The sequence below is a fragment of the Pantherophis guttatus genome, chromosome 1 (assembly GCF_059756535.1).
Source record: "Pantherophis guttatus breed Tessera chromosome 1, ASM5975653v1, whole genome shotgun sequence".
Taxonomy (NCBI): Eukaryota; Metazoa; Chordata; class Lepidosauria; order Squamata; family Colubridae; genus Pantherophis; species Pantherophis guttatus.
In genome coordinates, this window is record NC_142063.1 from 34,831,020 (window position 1) to 34,846,688 (window position 15,669).

Genomic DNA, 15,669 nt, shown 5'->3' on the forward strand with positions numbered 1-15,669 from the left:
GTGGGAATGGAACAGAAAAGCAATTTAGTTTGTCTGGCTAAGATGCTGCAATAAAACACTGAAACTGAAAATTTCTTTTGCTTTGCTGTGTTAATAAAAAAAATAGAAGATTCCCAAAAGGTATCTTGAGTGCTGTGCCTTGGATCAACCTCCCACATGCTGATAACGAAGTCATTTTATTAAAATTACATTTCGGTGTGTAACAATTTCTAGCCTGGCACAAGAAATAATGCAACTGAACAAAAGAATTATTTTACAGAACTTGAATTGTTTAATCTAATTTCATCATAACTAGTGAACTAATCAGTGACATGCTATAACCCTTCTTTAAACTGAAGAACATTAAACAGAATATTAATTTAAAACATATTTAATTTAAATTAAATATGATTTACAATAACCATTTTCTTTTATGAGTACTGCAATTTCCCTTTGTTGTCCTCCCAACCTGATGTATCATGGAAAACTCTACAGGTGACATGCCAGCATTATATGGTTATTATTAAAAATATCTGTGACTATCACATCTTCCACAACAGTGGACTGAGCAGAACATGTATCACAACCCAATGTTGACAGAGAATAGCATTCCATGGTCTTTTAAGTTCCAGCAATCAGTCTGAACCAAATACTTCCTGCATGTGAAATTTCCATTCTTTCATTGGCTCTGATTGTATTTCTCAGCAATATTTTATGTACAAAATATTTTACATATTTTATGTACAAAAATATGTACAAAGATCTGGCTATATCATATGCTTTTTCCAAATGCATTCCTGATGGCATACATTACTGGGGATATTCTGGAAAATAGCTGACCCACCAACTAGGAACATAAACAGGGTGTATTTCAGAAGAACAAATAACTCCTTCAACAGTATTCATACAATAGGGCTGAATGCATGAATGCACAGGCTACAAACTTGCAGGTCAAAGAGAATGGAAAAGGAGAGAACTATTCCACAAGTATGGTATCAATGCTCTCTTGAGAGAGGTCAGGATCCAATGTGTTTTGTGACTCCACCTGAGCTTGTGAGATAGTGCCGCTTTTCACCATACTTGGGATCCAATTGTCACCATATGGCTGAAACTTGACGGCTGCCGTGTTGCCAACCCGCTGGTATCGGGCAAATTTGAAGTGTTTACCTTTGTGCGTATACATGTGTTCAAGAAGCTGGTTTTTTCGGAGAAATTTGTGACCACAAACAGTGCAGCTGATCTTTCTTTTCCGTGAAAAGGAAAAGTTACAGTTTAGTTCCACAGGTTCTGTGTCCTTGGACACTAGTGACAGCTGGCCAATTGGCAGTGCCTCTAAGTTGGGGTGGCTGGGATATTCCGAGTAGTGCTCGTTTTCTTTCTGAAGGAAGGAACTGAGTCGGTGGCTTTCAGTAGCTTCACAGTTTTCACTGAGTGGCTGTAGTTGGCTAAGGTTATTGCTTTCCAAGATGGAGGTGGGAACCCTGAAGGGCAATGATTCTGACACATGAGTAAACAGGTGTTCACATAAATTGTTCCTGGATTCAAAATGTTCCCCGCAGTACTGGCATAAATGAACTTTGAGGTTTTCTTTGGAAAAGGATGGACCCCTGGGATTTGGGGAGGATGATGTGTGACTCTGAGACACAACTGGCTCTGCATCAGTCTTCTCTTGCTTTATAGTCACAGGTGGATTTGCAGCCTCCTCTGGTGGTTTCCCAGGTGTCTTGGTAGAAGGATGGGAAACCTGCTGGTCCAAAGACCCATCATCCAGCCCAATTGCCAGAGATAGCTGGAGCTGAGGGTGATCTCCCTGATTAGTGGCTCTGCTACCAATATTGGTTAAATTTTCTTTTGCTTGGAGATTCTCCTTCATAGCCTTGTGTGTGGTTGAGATCTGAATCCCATAAAGGTTTGAAGACTGCACAACCTCTGGAGAAAGCATCTGGTTCATTTCAATTGCCATGCGGGAAAGATAGTCAGCATGCAGGAAACGGATGCCTTCTTCTAGTCGCGTATGATTGACCATCTGTTTAGGTCCTTTGCCAGTGTACATTATATGAAGCAAGTAGCTGAATATGTCAGGTTGGATATCAGTGGGCTGAATCTTTATGCATTCACTGCTTGAAACAAAAGTGAGAGTTAAGTAAGAACATCATGGTTAAAGCTCTGTTTATAGAAGAATGAAGACAAGCATATTCAGTATGTCTCAAAGGAGCCTTAAGAACCAATATGTTAATTAAGATATACAATTTCAAGGATTCGGAGGCCCTTCTATTAATGCATAAAATGGAATTCCAAAGTAACGGTCATATATAGGTGCATAAAATGGAAAAAAATATTAGGAAAATATTGGTCATGAAAATATATTAAAATGTCACTGCATATCTAAGAAGAAAAGCTGGCAGATACTCTAGGCTAATTTACATACAAATGATTGTTATGCTTTCCTCCTGGCTTGAGATTACAAGAACAGTGTCATCTGGAGACTGCGGCCACCATCCTGATTTCTCCCTGGTGACACCCACGAGGGAAGTGTGTTGTTTTGAAAACTGCTCCCCCATTCCCACATTGCTCTTAACAGCTCTCAGGAGTGACGCTAATAGAAGTGTTTTCCCCACTCAAGAGTGGCGACTTGATGCTGTTAGGAGTGACAGCAGTGCTGTCCTTTGAACATAAGAGAGATGAGAAAGAAAAGCTTGGGAATTTTTTCTTGCCTCAAAACCAGACAACCCAACTCATAAAATTTAGCACCCAGAAAGGATTATTTGTAATTGTGAAGAAAAGAAGAAGAAAAAGAGGGAGGAAGATTCACACCTAGTACACTGATAGACAGGAGGAAGCATACATTTCTTAAAAGTTACAAGTCCCTGCCCAACTTCTCCCACGGCCTGCTTGCCCTTTTTGCTGAGTTTCCTCCCAGATTAAATCAAAGATAACATCCCTATTTTCAGCTAAAGAGGAGGGGAAAGTTCACAACAGTCTTTCCAATAGGAACACTGAGCTTGTGGAAGATTTTCCATGAAGGTCACAGTTTCCAGGCAATAAACAAACACCAGATATGCTTCTGTTGTCACTGCAACCAAAACATAAATGGCCACAGACTCACACAGACCTATGATTGGATGGGAGAAGAACCATCCAACAGTGGGACCCTCCAAAAACTCTTCTGCTATGAAACAGAATCTTCTCATAGTAAGTCTGTTTTCTGATATATAACTGTATCCTTTAAACCAATATTTATCAAACTTGGCAATTTTAAGACGTGTAAACTTTATTTCCCAGAATTTTCAGTCACACATCCTAAAGTTGCCAAATTCAAAAAATGCTCCTATATAATAATCTATATAATAATTAAAATGAAGATCATCTTGTCCATCACTAAAATGATCCCTTTTATCTGAGCTCCTAATTTACTATCTTTATTTTGCAGGCCATTTGGAGGATAAACAGATAGGTTATTTGAAGTCATGCCCACCAGAAATTTCCATGATATATATAGAGGCCAGCAAATAAAATGCTAAAGATCACGTGAGAACTGTAATTTCTGAAGCTCCCATCAAAAAGTCAATGTGAGTCTTAAATGTTCTTCAAAAAAGGACACTGACTTACCTTGTCTGATGAATGAATATCATCTTAAAATAGTTGGAAAAAGCAGCCAGGACAGCTCGATGAGCTTTGAAGTAGACATCTCCAATTGCAACTGTGCAGTCACAAAGGAAGCCAAATTCTCGCTGCATGTTGAGTTGTTGCAGGAGGATCAGGCTGTGGCTTGCTGTATCCATTGTGCTTCTAGGAGACAAAAGAAGTTCTCTCAAGGAACATGCTAACTTCAGTGCTGGCAACTGCAGGAAAGCCTGAAATCTACTGCAAAACACATTACATCAGGTATGCCTTGCAAGAAAACAGAATCTCAGAGGCTAAAAAGATGCTGTCAGTTAATGAAGACAGCTGTCTTCTAAGCAGAATTGTTTCTCTGTCTTTTGAGGGATACAATATCTTCTTGTCCTGTTTTATCTCTGTAATGGTGTGTGGGAATGACCTTGGGAGAAGGGGGAAGAGCCACTGTAATTACTAGTAAGGCTGATGTCAGCCTTGTGAGGTAGTACAGATGAGAAGCATGCCCAGATAAAGTAATACTACTTTACTACAAGCTTACATTAATAGAATATTTCAAGCCGGAAATTTCTCCCCAATCCATCCATCCATCCATCCATCCATCCATCCATCCATCCATCCATCCATCCACACCACCATCATCTGTATAGTCAAGAAACTAGGAAGGGTCCCTCCTGATATGCTTGCCACATCCACATTCTTGCTGAGGGCGAAGTTGCCTCTAATCTGATTGTTCCCCTGGTGTGGCTCTTTCCCTCGTCTCCCAAGGTCATTCTCACAATCTCACATACAATTGCAATATCTCAGGACTCTTTACCAAGTTAGAGTTTTGATGTATCTATTTTGGGCCAGGCAATCTTTCAGAGGCCAAAGACAGTGTTAGAGTTATATTCACTGAAGCAATGAAGTAAACTGGGTGATATTGGTTTTGTACTTCCTTTTGAATAGGGAAATGTCTATGAAGAGTCTCAATCATCCAGGTCATAGTCTTAGTCAAGCTGTTTTCCAAGGCACCCGAAGGCCAGACAAAGAAGAATGGATGGAAACTGATCAAGTAGAGATTCAACCTAGAAATAAGGAGAAATTTTCTGACAGTGAGAACAATCAACCAATGGAACAGCAGTTGCCTTTGGAAATTGTGGGAGCTTCACCACTGGAGGCTTTCAGGAAGAGATTGGACTGCAATTTGTCAGATATGGTGTAGAGTCTCCTGCTTGGATGTGGGGGGGGGGGTTTTGGACTAGATGACTTACAAGGTCCCTTCCAACCCTGTTAGTCTAATCTAATAGTTGTCTTGAAGATGGTTGTTTTTTAAAAAGGCTACTGAATAGGGGGAGGGGGCTGTTTATTGTTTTTTTGGAAGAAAAAGATGTTTTGCTTCCCATCCCGGAATCTTCATCAGTTGTACTGGATGGTGGGGGAGTCACCAGTACAAACAGGTATCCTTCCATTTCCCCCACCATCCAATACAACTGTGAAGCTTCCTGGATGGGAAGTGAAGCGTCTTTTTCTTCTTCTTCCTCAAAAAAACAAACAACAAAAAACAGTCCAGTTGCATTTTCAAAACAACCACCTTTGAGACAACTATGACTTGGATGACTGAGAATCTTCTGTTCTTTTGAATGGGGACACTTTTAAAAGTTTTAAAACAGGTGGTGAAATATTGAAGTGCTTAGTTTTCTTATTTCCTGTCTACCACTATTAAGAAAGGAGACAGCTTTGAGGACCACAATGAAGGATATTAGGAGACCAGATGAAGCCCTAAGGCCACATATTGTCCAGTTCTGCCCTAACTGGTTATGGTAGGATTTCAAGGGAAAAGATGGGTGGGTGACATCTTTTTTCATATAATGGTGGCCACTTATATGGAAGACTTAACCTGGATAACTGGGCAACTGATTGTGTTTAACATACCATTCAAGCTGATGTTTGCTGAGCAGAGGACAAAAACAAGGATGTGGGCATTCCCTTCTGGCTGCGTATTTTTTTATATTTCTTCCCTTCTGTTAAGTCAGGAGCTGGGAAAGAATGGGAGCCTTGTAATTTATAGCTTTTTCTGGAACTCTCCCTGCCACCATTCCTTTATTTCCTTTCCCCCATTAGGAAAATTTATATTGGAGTCTGGAAAAGTTTTCCACTACTACATTTCCTATTCTGACAGTGAGAGATCTTGAAAGAAGAAATGTATATGTTAATTTGCCTGGATTTCTGTGCTACTTTATTCCTGCACCTCTAACTGGTATAAAGTCATAAAAAATTGAAACGGTGTATAATTCAATTGTGTAATCTCAAAACAGAAACAGTGCCATCCACCAGGAGAAAGTCAGGCCTTAGCACCTGCCACGTGCTCTCTCAAGGGGCCATGTTTTCATGGATCTGCAATAGCTCAATTGCAAGAGGATGTTTGGATGTGAAAAGGCAACTATTAAAGCCAAACTCTGCAGATGGAATCCCCTTGGGAGCAGGACCTCCACAAGCCCTCTCTTCCTTATCTTACTGGATGGACAGATTCATTTTGGAGTAGATGCTCTTGAAGATAGCCAGGTACCAAATCATGTAGATGACAACCAGAACCTTGAATTGTGCCCCAGAAATTAACTAGCAGCCAATGCTGCTCCAATGAATAGAACTGTTCCATGGTTAAATTTAGATATGTCAATAACTATACAGGCAGCCACATGATCTAAACTTCTGAATGAACAGCCCCATGTACAGTGAGTTGTTTAAGATTAGGCTGAAGCTTCCATACCTAAAAATGATGAAGGCAGGTAAGCAAGGTGGACCAGGCTCTTATCTAAAAGATCCCTTCAGGAAATAAATAAGAAGGAACCAAGTCATTAAGGAAACGAAGGAAAAATGTCACCTAAACCAGACGAAAGAAATTGGGTTTGAGAACTTGGGAGACCCCTCCCCAAATTCCATTAGAGCTACCAGACTTGTAAATCAACAAGGCCAGACTAGCAGCCAGTCTTGTGACTCAACAAAGCAAGGACTCTGGGAGATAAAGGGGTCCTGAAGACCTTGGAGTGGTTTTGGATCCAGACTTGGCACTTTTCATCCCTCTAGCTAGTGCCTGCCAGCAGAGTTAAGGTTAATTGTGGCTAAGTTTGTATGTATGTGCACACGTACATATACCACACACATGTGAAAAAGCAAATATATGTACGGTATATAATAGTGGTGAAATTCAGCCGGCTTTATCCGGATTGCACGATCCAGCAGTGCTGGCAGTGGGAGGCTCCGCCCACCCGCCCGGAGTCATCACATCCATTTTTGACCCTCTGCGCATGTGCAGAAGGCTCTGCGCATGCGTGGAGGCGCACGCTCACATTTGCAAACCTGTAGCGAAGTTAAGTGAATACCACCCCTAGTATATACATTGTAACCAGTATAGTTTGCTGTTATTTAAATTCACTGGGTCACCATGTATTCCAGGGGTGTCAAACTCACGTCGTTGTCACATCGTTGTCATATGTTGTATCGGGACCAGCACGTGACGCATCCAGCCCACGAACTGCAAGTTTGACACCCCTGACGTATTCTAAAAAATCGTTTGTGGATCAGCATTCGATTGAAGGTGATTTGAGTGTACCTATTTTCTAGGGCTGTATGTGAGTAAATGACCATAAACCGAATACAGCAGCTCTCATGCAACAGTTGCAATAACACATGAAATGACAAAAATATGAGTGATCACATGTAATGACTACCGATCTATGGAAAGAACAATTGGCACACTGGCTGTACTTGTACTTGCTCTGATGATTACGGCCTTCAGATACTATTCAAGCTAGAGCGACTGCAAATTATCTTCAGAGCTACAGATGGAGCATCTCTATATTTGGAAGGCCTGCAGATTCATAGCCACTATTAAGATTTAGCCTCTCCTTCTAATTGTCTAAGGAACCAGGTGAAGACTTTCACCATATCACTAGCCTAGTTTAATATATTGAAAGAATAGGCAGGAAACTTAAAACCAGAGCCCAGAATTATGATTATGTCTACCAATTCAATGCTATTGCAGGGCATTGTTTTAAATATATTGTTGTGTCGGTTGTTTAATATTTGTTTACTGGGTTCAAACATAATTTAGTTGGATTGCCTTGTAATTATTATAGGGTTTTTTTCTTTGTACTGCATCTTGGTAAAGGTATATTATTAAATGTATTAAATTCTTAGTACATTTCATGGAGTAAACTCCAACAAATATGATGATACTTTTGAATAAGAATAAACAGGATGGCACGCTTAAATGATTCAGCCTGGAGTGTAAGAAACATCCTGGAGGGAAATAAAATCTACTCCCCTTGTTACCACCTTAACATTTGGGAGATTGAACCTGAAAAATGAGGTCAGCATTTAAATTTCACCCTTCAGAAGCTATGTTGGCATGACACATTTACTTATGACCAGCCAAACCATGGTTAAGTCACAACAGTTTTCTGAAGCTATGCAAATGAGTTTACACAATATTTTTGCATTCTCTGAATCCAGTCAGTATCTTTGGCAGCATAAATGTAACTTGCTTCTGAGTTACAGTAAAAAAATAAAAGATATAATATATAAAGAAAAAAATCCTTTTATTTTTTTTCTTCTCCCTCTACTTTTTGCTTTTTGTACTTTTCAGCTTGTATTAGGGTTTTAGTCTGCATTTTTAAAGTTTAATAAAACTATTTTTAAAAAATAAAAATTAGTGACAATACTTCACAAAACAAAATATGAATTATGAACTAAAAGAGAAGCAACCCAAGTCCAGTACCACAAGAAAGCAATTCTTTATCCAATTCTGGGAGATAGCTTCTTAAAAGATTTTTAAAAATCTGTCCCACGTATAGCACGTAAACAAAACAAAAGAGTACAAAAAGGTACTCTTGCTATTGCATAATAATCAGAGTAAAACCACTAGATTCCTACTGAAGGAATCTTTACAGATCTTTCCAAATCAAATTCATTTGCGCTGACAGGGTCGGTCTCTTTTTCTCTCCCCAATACAATTATTTGGATCTTAGACTTTCAATACAGTAAGTTTTGTTTTAATACAACGCACAGATATTAACCTAAACTTAAAAGTCAGAATCTAAGCGCAATAATTTTCCAATTAATGTCATAAAAGTGCCGGTCAGAAGAGCAGTTTCCCCTTTCCCGGGGTCCCAGTGTTTTATCCTCTCCAGTCCTAGTGGAACATGGCGCTCTCCACCTTCCCTGGCAAGGAAAGATGGGAGTCGCAGACCCAACATCTGGAGGGCGCCAAGTTGGCGAAGCCTCAGCTGATAAAACCAAACAAGCTTCCGGAAGGGGTGGGGGGGGGAGAGAGAGAAGTGAACTACTCGTAACCAGCAGGTTGGCAGCTGCACGGCCCCTAAAACGGCTCGACTCGAACTCCTCCAAGGAGCCGCCGCCGCCGCCGCCTCTTAAAAAGCCACCAAGGCAGGAGCGGGCTTGTTGAACTCCCCGACTCCCTCGCTCGCTCGGGGGAAAGCCCCGAAGGTGGGAGGTCGGAGAAAGCGACGCCCTCCTCCAGCAAGACGCCGCTCGGTTTTCCAAGCCGCCTTGCCGCCGCCCACAGGATCTGCAAAAACGCCGCCAACGCCGCCAAATGCACGACCGTGTCTGCGTGGACTGAGACAAGCCGGCGGCCAAGCGTGCAGCCTCTCTTAAGGGTCCGTCCGGTTCGTCTTTCTGCGCTCTGCTAGCCCAGCGGTGGTCAGAGGCCGCAAGCGGCTCTAGGCTCCAAAAAGACCCTCTCCGGCCTCCCTGGGGAAAGCTAAGGCGGGAGGAGGGGGGGGCGGAGTGTTGGCACAAAGAGAGGGCGCATCCGCCTCTCCTTACTGACCCCCAAACGCACCCAGGCAAATCCGGCGCCAGCAGTGCAACCGGCCGGTACCTCGGCCGGTTGATTCCTTACCCCGATCCGCCCTTGACACAGGAAAGCGGGAGGCGACGGCGGCACAACTGGGGGGGGGGGATATACACGCAAGCCGCTTTCTCTCTCTCTCGCTGCCGCGCGTGCGCGCGACCATCACTTCCACTACCACCCCCACCCCCCACTTTCCTAGGCAGAAGGAAAAGAAGAACCTCACTTCTAAAGTAGAAGGTGGAAGTCGTGACCGCTGGCTGAAAAAAAGGACAAGGGCTGAATTGCACCGCTCTAGGCTGATTAGGGTCCTTCTGGATAGTAACTCTTTTTTTTAAATGTTTTTGAAAGAGAGCAAGAAGGGAGATATTGGGTATGTCAAATTTAATATAAAGAAGAACTGGGGGGGGGGTGACATGATAGCAGCACTGTTCCAATATCTAAGGGGCTGCCACAAAGAAGAGGGGGGGTCTGCCTGTTCTCCAAAGTACCTGAAGGCAGGAGAAGCAGCAAAGGATGGAAACTAATTAAGAAGAGATCCAACCTTGAAATAAGGAGAAATTTCCTGATAAAACAATTAAATCAGGGAAATGACTTGCCTCCAGAGGTTTTGGGCGCTCCCAACACTGGAGGTTTTTAAGAAGAGATTGGACAACCATTTGTCTGAAATGGTATAGGGCAGTGATGGTTAACCTTTTTGCCCTTGCGTGTCAAAAGCGGGGGGAGCACGGGGGGGGGGTTGCAGGCATGTGTGCCCACACCCATAATTCAATGTGCCCCACTCCCCACGCATGCACGCATGACCCCCCCGCACTCCCCCCGCTTTTAGCACACGATGGCATGGTGGACTCGGTAGGCCTGTTTCGCCCTCCCCAGGCTCCAGAGGCTTTCTAGGAGCCTGAGGAGGGCGAAAACAGCCTTCCCCACCCCTCCAGAGGCCATATGGAGGCCGGAAATGGTCCGTTTCCCAACTTTCCGGAAGGCTCAAAAATCAGCTGGTGCTGGAGCTGAGCTAGGGCAATGCTCGCGTGCCCACAGATATGGCTCCATGTGCCACCAGTGGCACGCGTGCCATAGGTTCGCCATCATGGGTTTAGGGCTTCCTGCTTGAGCACAGGTTGGACTGGAAGACCTCCAAGGCCCCTTCCAAACTCTGTTATTCTGTTATATTCTACTTATATATACCTGCACAATTAGCACAGGAGCTCCCGAGGGTTGTGTGCTCTCTCCACTACTCTTCTCTCTATACACCAGTGATTGCCTCTCAAAAGATCCCTCTGTTAAAATACTGAAGTTTGCAGATGATACAACAGTGATTGGTCTCATTCAAGACGATGAATCTGCATACAGACGGGAGGTTGAACAACTAGCCTTGTGATGCAACTAGAACAATCTTGAACTAAATACACTCAAAACCGTAGAAATGGTGGTGGATTTTAGAAGAAAACCTCCTATACTACCACCTCTTACAATACTAGACAACACAGTATCAACAGTAGACTCCTTCAGGTTTCTAGGTTCTATCATATCTCAAGACTTAAAATGGACACCCAACATCAAAAACGTCATCAAAAAAGCTCAACGAAGAATTTTCTTTCTGCACCAACTCAGAAAGCTCAAATTGCCCAAAGAGCTGCTGTTCCAGTTCTACAGAGGAATTATTGAGTCTGTCATCTGCACCTTCATAACTGTCTGATTTGGCTCTGCAACCAAACAAGACAAACACAAACTTCAACGGATAATTAGAACTGCAGAAAAAACAATTGCTACCAACCTGCCCTCCATTGAGGATCTGTATACTGCATGAGTCAAAAAGAGGGCTGTGAAAATAGACCCCTCACATCCTGGACATAAATTGTTTCAACTTCTACCCTCAAAACAATGCTATAGGGCACTGCACAACAGAAAAACTAGATACAAGGACAATTTTTTCCCGAATGCCATCACTCTGCTTAACAACTAATTCCCACAACACTGTCAAATAATTTACTAAGACTATTACTATTATTCTTCTCTTCCTTACTAGTATCTATCTCTTCCAACTTATTACTATAACCATGTTGCTTGTATCTTTCAATTTATATTTTTATTTGTTTCCTAATACGATCTGATAGCTTATTAGTAACCTTGATTATCACTAAGTGTATCTTTTTTATTTTTGATGAATGTATTTTATTCTCCTTATGTGCACTGAGAGCATATACACCAAAGACAAATTCCTTGTGTGTCCAATCACACTTAGCCAATAAATAATTCTATTCTATTCTATTCTATTTTCAGTGGTGGAACTGGCAAATGACCCTGGCCCAAGTGTTACCTTCTAAGGAGGAACAGAAAAGAATCCCTCCATGCAGATGTAGTTTCAATAAGGGCTACATGTTGAATGTGGTTTGAAAGCTCACAGGATAGAAGGCCAAGGCCCCAATGTCCATACTGAGCAAGAGCTCCCGTACTCCACCGCCTAAACTTTTGGCTTATGGCATTTCAAAAGAAGTGAAGTAACACAGTTCCCATCTGAAGAGCTTCCTTGTCTCACTGTAACATAAAACAGAGGTTAACCTAATGCAATTGGCTGTCTACTTTTGGAAATGCCATGCACCCTTAAATTTATAGACAACATCTGTAACCATAGGAAGAGCCAACACAGTAACATTGGCTGTGTTGTGTTTTATTTTTGTTTCATGCCTTTATTTTCACAAATAAAGTGGTGAATATATCCAACACACTTTCCTCCTCCTATTTTCCCCACAACTCTATAAAGTGAGATGGGCAGAGAGAATGACTGGCCCAAAGTCACCCAGCTGGCTTTAATGGCTAAGATGGGACTAGAACTCAGCCAGTCTCCTAGTTTCTAGCCTGGTGCCTTAACCACTAGAAATACACAGTTCAATCTGAAGCTGTTGGAACTGTTGGACAAGGAAAAACAACTATTCAGTGGCCAGAAACCTCACTTAACTTGGGGGCAGGGGAGACTGAATATAGTGGGCAATGTACTGTGACACACATCTGGGCCAAACCAAGAAGTTTGGGAGAAGTTCTTCCTTGGTTTCAGAGGGAAGTCTTTTCAGCCTATTTTAATAATTATAATTTCCAAATGTTCCGAGCCTTATGACACAAATAATGTTTCTTTATCATTGTGTTTGGATGGAGTTTCAGATTTTGCACGAAAGGAGTTCAGCTCTAATGCATCATGTTGTACACTCTTGTTTAAAGAAAATCTTATTTTCCAATTATATGTTTAACCAAGAGTCAACTCCGTCTTGGCAGTGAAGAAATAGGTACTACAAACAAATAAAACACACAAGTAGTTAAAACTTAAGCGTTATAATATTGAACAATGGGATGAAACAAAAGAATTGATTTGGACTCAGATTATACTTTGGCACATGATCCAAGGGAGACTGGCTTCTACAATTAAGATATTTGGGAGGAAATGTCTTTGACTTTGAAGAGCTCCTGGAAAACAACATTAAAACAAACAACAAAAACCTTTCAAGTAATTTAGAATAGGTAACTGATTAAAAACATCTCAGGCTGGGGTTTTAACAGAGTGCTACAGGAGGATAAGGAAACAGCAGAAGGGACTGATTTGAATTCTATGCTTGTTTTCATTATTAAAGATTTAGGACAGATTTAGATCTGTGCTAAACCTGAGTTTTTTGGTGGAGAATCAGATCAAATGATTGGGGATGAAATCAGAGGTAAAAAAAGATTAAAAATTATCAGCCAAGTTAATCAACCAAAAATAAATAAATCTCAGTTCAGATAGTATTGCCTAGCCCTAGATAGAAAGACATGTATTTTTTTAATTTTGAGATTTGTTCCTGAGGACTGAAACCAATTTGATTCCAATATTCAAAAAGGAACCAGAATAATAAATATTCTTGTTAGTATAGTATCTGCTCTAGGGAAGTACTGTAATGGTAAATATTAATGAATACCAAAATCATAGCCTTCTTGAAAAGGAGCCGCTGTGGTTTCCATAAATGTATATCTCACTAGATTTTTTTTTAAAACACGTAGATAACTCAAGAGATGTGTTTTCAAAAAGGTGAGATCCTTCATCATCACTCCTGAGTTTGATGAGTTCCTTCATCAAAAGCTCCTGAGCAAACTTAGTGGTCAAGAGTAAGAGATCAGGTACATCATGAAGGCAGAAATGAGTCCTACATGCATGCCAACAAAATTATACATTTAAAACCATGCAATATAGGTCGAATGGAGATACGTAAGTTTTTCTTCCTCACTCAGAATGTTAACATTTTAGGCAATAGAAACTCAATGCAGTGAGACTCAAGATAACGCTTGTGAGCATCTCAAATGCATTGATTTAACCACTGCAACATAATATGCTGGATTATATGAGTCTAAGACTTGATCCAGCAAAGCTCTTGTGATCTTATTGCTCGGCCTATATCACTTCAAGGGGGGGGGGGGCTACAACACATTTAAACTGTTAATGGGACATCAAACTTTAGATTACAGCATTTCTTTTGAAGAAAATTAAGAGGACAAATTTTATCACTTGACTGCATTTTTATCTGATGACTGCAGAAATGGATTACAAAGGGGAAATTGTTAATTTATGTCTGTTACAGAGGAAGAAGACTTGTTTTAATATTCAGATAATATAATAACCAAAGTGTGTATATTGCATTCAGGCAGCACTGTAGGAAACAGTGGAATGGAGGTAGGTTAGTTTTTCCAACTGTATTTTTTTATCATTTATTTTCCTCCTGTTGAAAGAATTGGAAAGGTAAACTACAGACTAGGGTAACTGCATTTTAGTCTAATATATTGTGCAAAAACATCCCATATATTTAAGTATGTTATATGAACCCAGAAAATTGTGATAAGTTAATACATTTTGGACAAAGAAAGGGATGGGAACCGGGACAATATGGGAATGTACCTGGTTCAACCATAAGTATTAAATACTGGAAAACTTAGTGTAAAACAATAAAACAGATTTCATGGAGTAAAGTACAAAAGACCCTCACCCTAATGCCTCCAAAACCCAAAAAATCCTTTTCACTTGACTTTGAGTGTTTTGTATCATTGTCCCTCTTCCTGTAGCCCTTCTCCAAAATGATTTGCTACCTGTTTCAAAATCTGATCTTTCCAGTCTCAGAAAAAGGCAGCTTTGGTGACTAGAGCAGGGGCCAACTTGGCAAATTTCAAACTTGGTTGGCTGAGGAATTCTGGGAATTGAAGTCCACAAGTGTTAAAGAGACCCTCCTCTTAAAGGGGGTCTCAACATTTGGTAATCCCTGGACTAGAGGAAAGGTGAGAGAGGGAACTGTAAGGTTTTGGATTGGAAATGATTATGTAGATTCTCTTTCTTTCAACATTTGCAATGCATGCATATACACATATATATCCTGTTCAATCGTATCGGTTTTTTTGAGACAGCTGAACCAAGTTCCTGAAATTTTCTTGGCAAGGTTTTTCAGAGGTGGTTTGCCATTGCTTCCTTCCTAGGACTGAGAGAAAGTTACTGGCCCAAGATCATCCATCTGACTTCATGCCCAAAGCAGGACTAGAACTCTCAAACTGTTGGATTCTAGTTTGATGCCTTATCGTGCATTCACCCAACTCTCCTGTCTGTCTCAAACCTGCACTGGGCAACATTAGTAGCAAAGTATCATACACTATTAGTGAGACCCACTTTCAGAGTTCTATGTCTATGGTTGTGCCAATTATTTTTTGTAAAAAATAAGTTTTGCACATAGAATTATTTAGGAAGGTCAGTTACTCTCAGGCCAGCTTAGTTTGCATAGTGGTTGTGAGGATAAAATCAAATGAAATTACTACGTATGCTGATTTGATTTATAAGGAAAATAGAACATTATATGCAATAATTATTTGTGTTATTTTTCCTTTTAAAGGTGCCCATTACAGTTATTATTCTTACAGGGGATTGAGGAAACCCACCCACCCCAAAAGCAACATCTTTGAGAGCCAGAATATACATTTATTACAGAAAAGGAGAGAATGGGAGAGGCTCCTGAGCATTTTCAGTCTGAAAGAAATAAATTCAGGATCCATATGCCTAGTTCACATATTCTGAAGTGTAAAGTTTTGCTTACTCTGTTAAACTTAGTTAAACATGATTAATACTGTACCATTCTGCTTGATCCCAACCCAACGTGATTTATGAAAAGAACTATAGTTCAACGAATCGTTCAATATGCAGACCCAATATTTTCTTACAACTCAGA

General features: G+C 40.9%; 1 protein-coding gene across 9 annotated transcripts; it reads right to left on the bottom strand.

Annotated features, from left to right (window-relative positions):
- Nucleotides 1-251: 251 nt before the first annotated feature.
- ZBTB25 (zinc finger and BTB domain containing 25) lies at nucleotides 252-15,589 on the bottom strand. 9 transcript variants are annotated; one of them, XM_087871590.1, is made up of 4 exons: nucleotides 9,500-9,593; nucleotides 5,509-5,612; nucleotides 3,589-3,768; nucleotides 252-2,096 (listed from the first exon to the last, which is right to left on the bottom strand). In XM_087871590.1, the coding sequence occupies exons 3-4, from the start codon at nucleotides 3,759-3,761 to the stop codon at nucleotides 956-958; spliced, it is 1,314 nt and encodes a 437-aa protein (XP_087727716.1). In that variant the 5' UTR covers nucleotides 3,762-3,768; nucleotides 5,509-5,612; nucleotides 9,500-9,593; the 3' UTR covers nucleotides 252-955. The 9 variants fall into 9 exon arrangements, with proteins under 9 accessions (XP_087727716.1, XP_087727711.1, XP_087727712.1 ...); XM_087871585.1 differs by having other exon boundaries at nucleotides 252-2,099; nucleotides 9,500-9,592; XM_087871586.1 differs by lacking the exons at nucleotides 5,509-5,612; nucleotides 9,500-9,593 and adding an exon at nucleotides 15,574-15,589 and having other exon boundaries at nucleotides 252-2,099.
- Nucleotides 15,590-15,669: the final 80 nt, after the last annotated feature.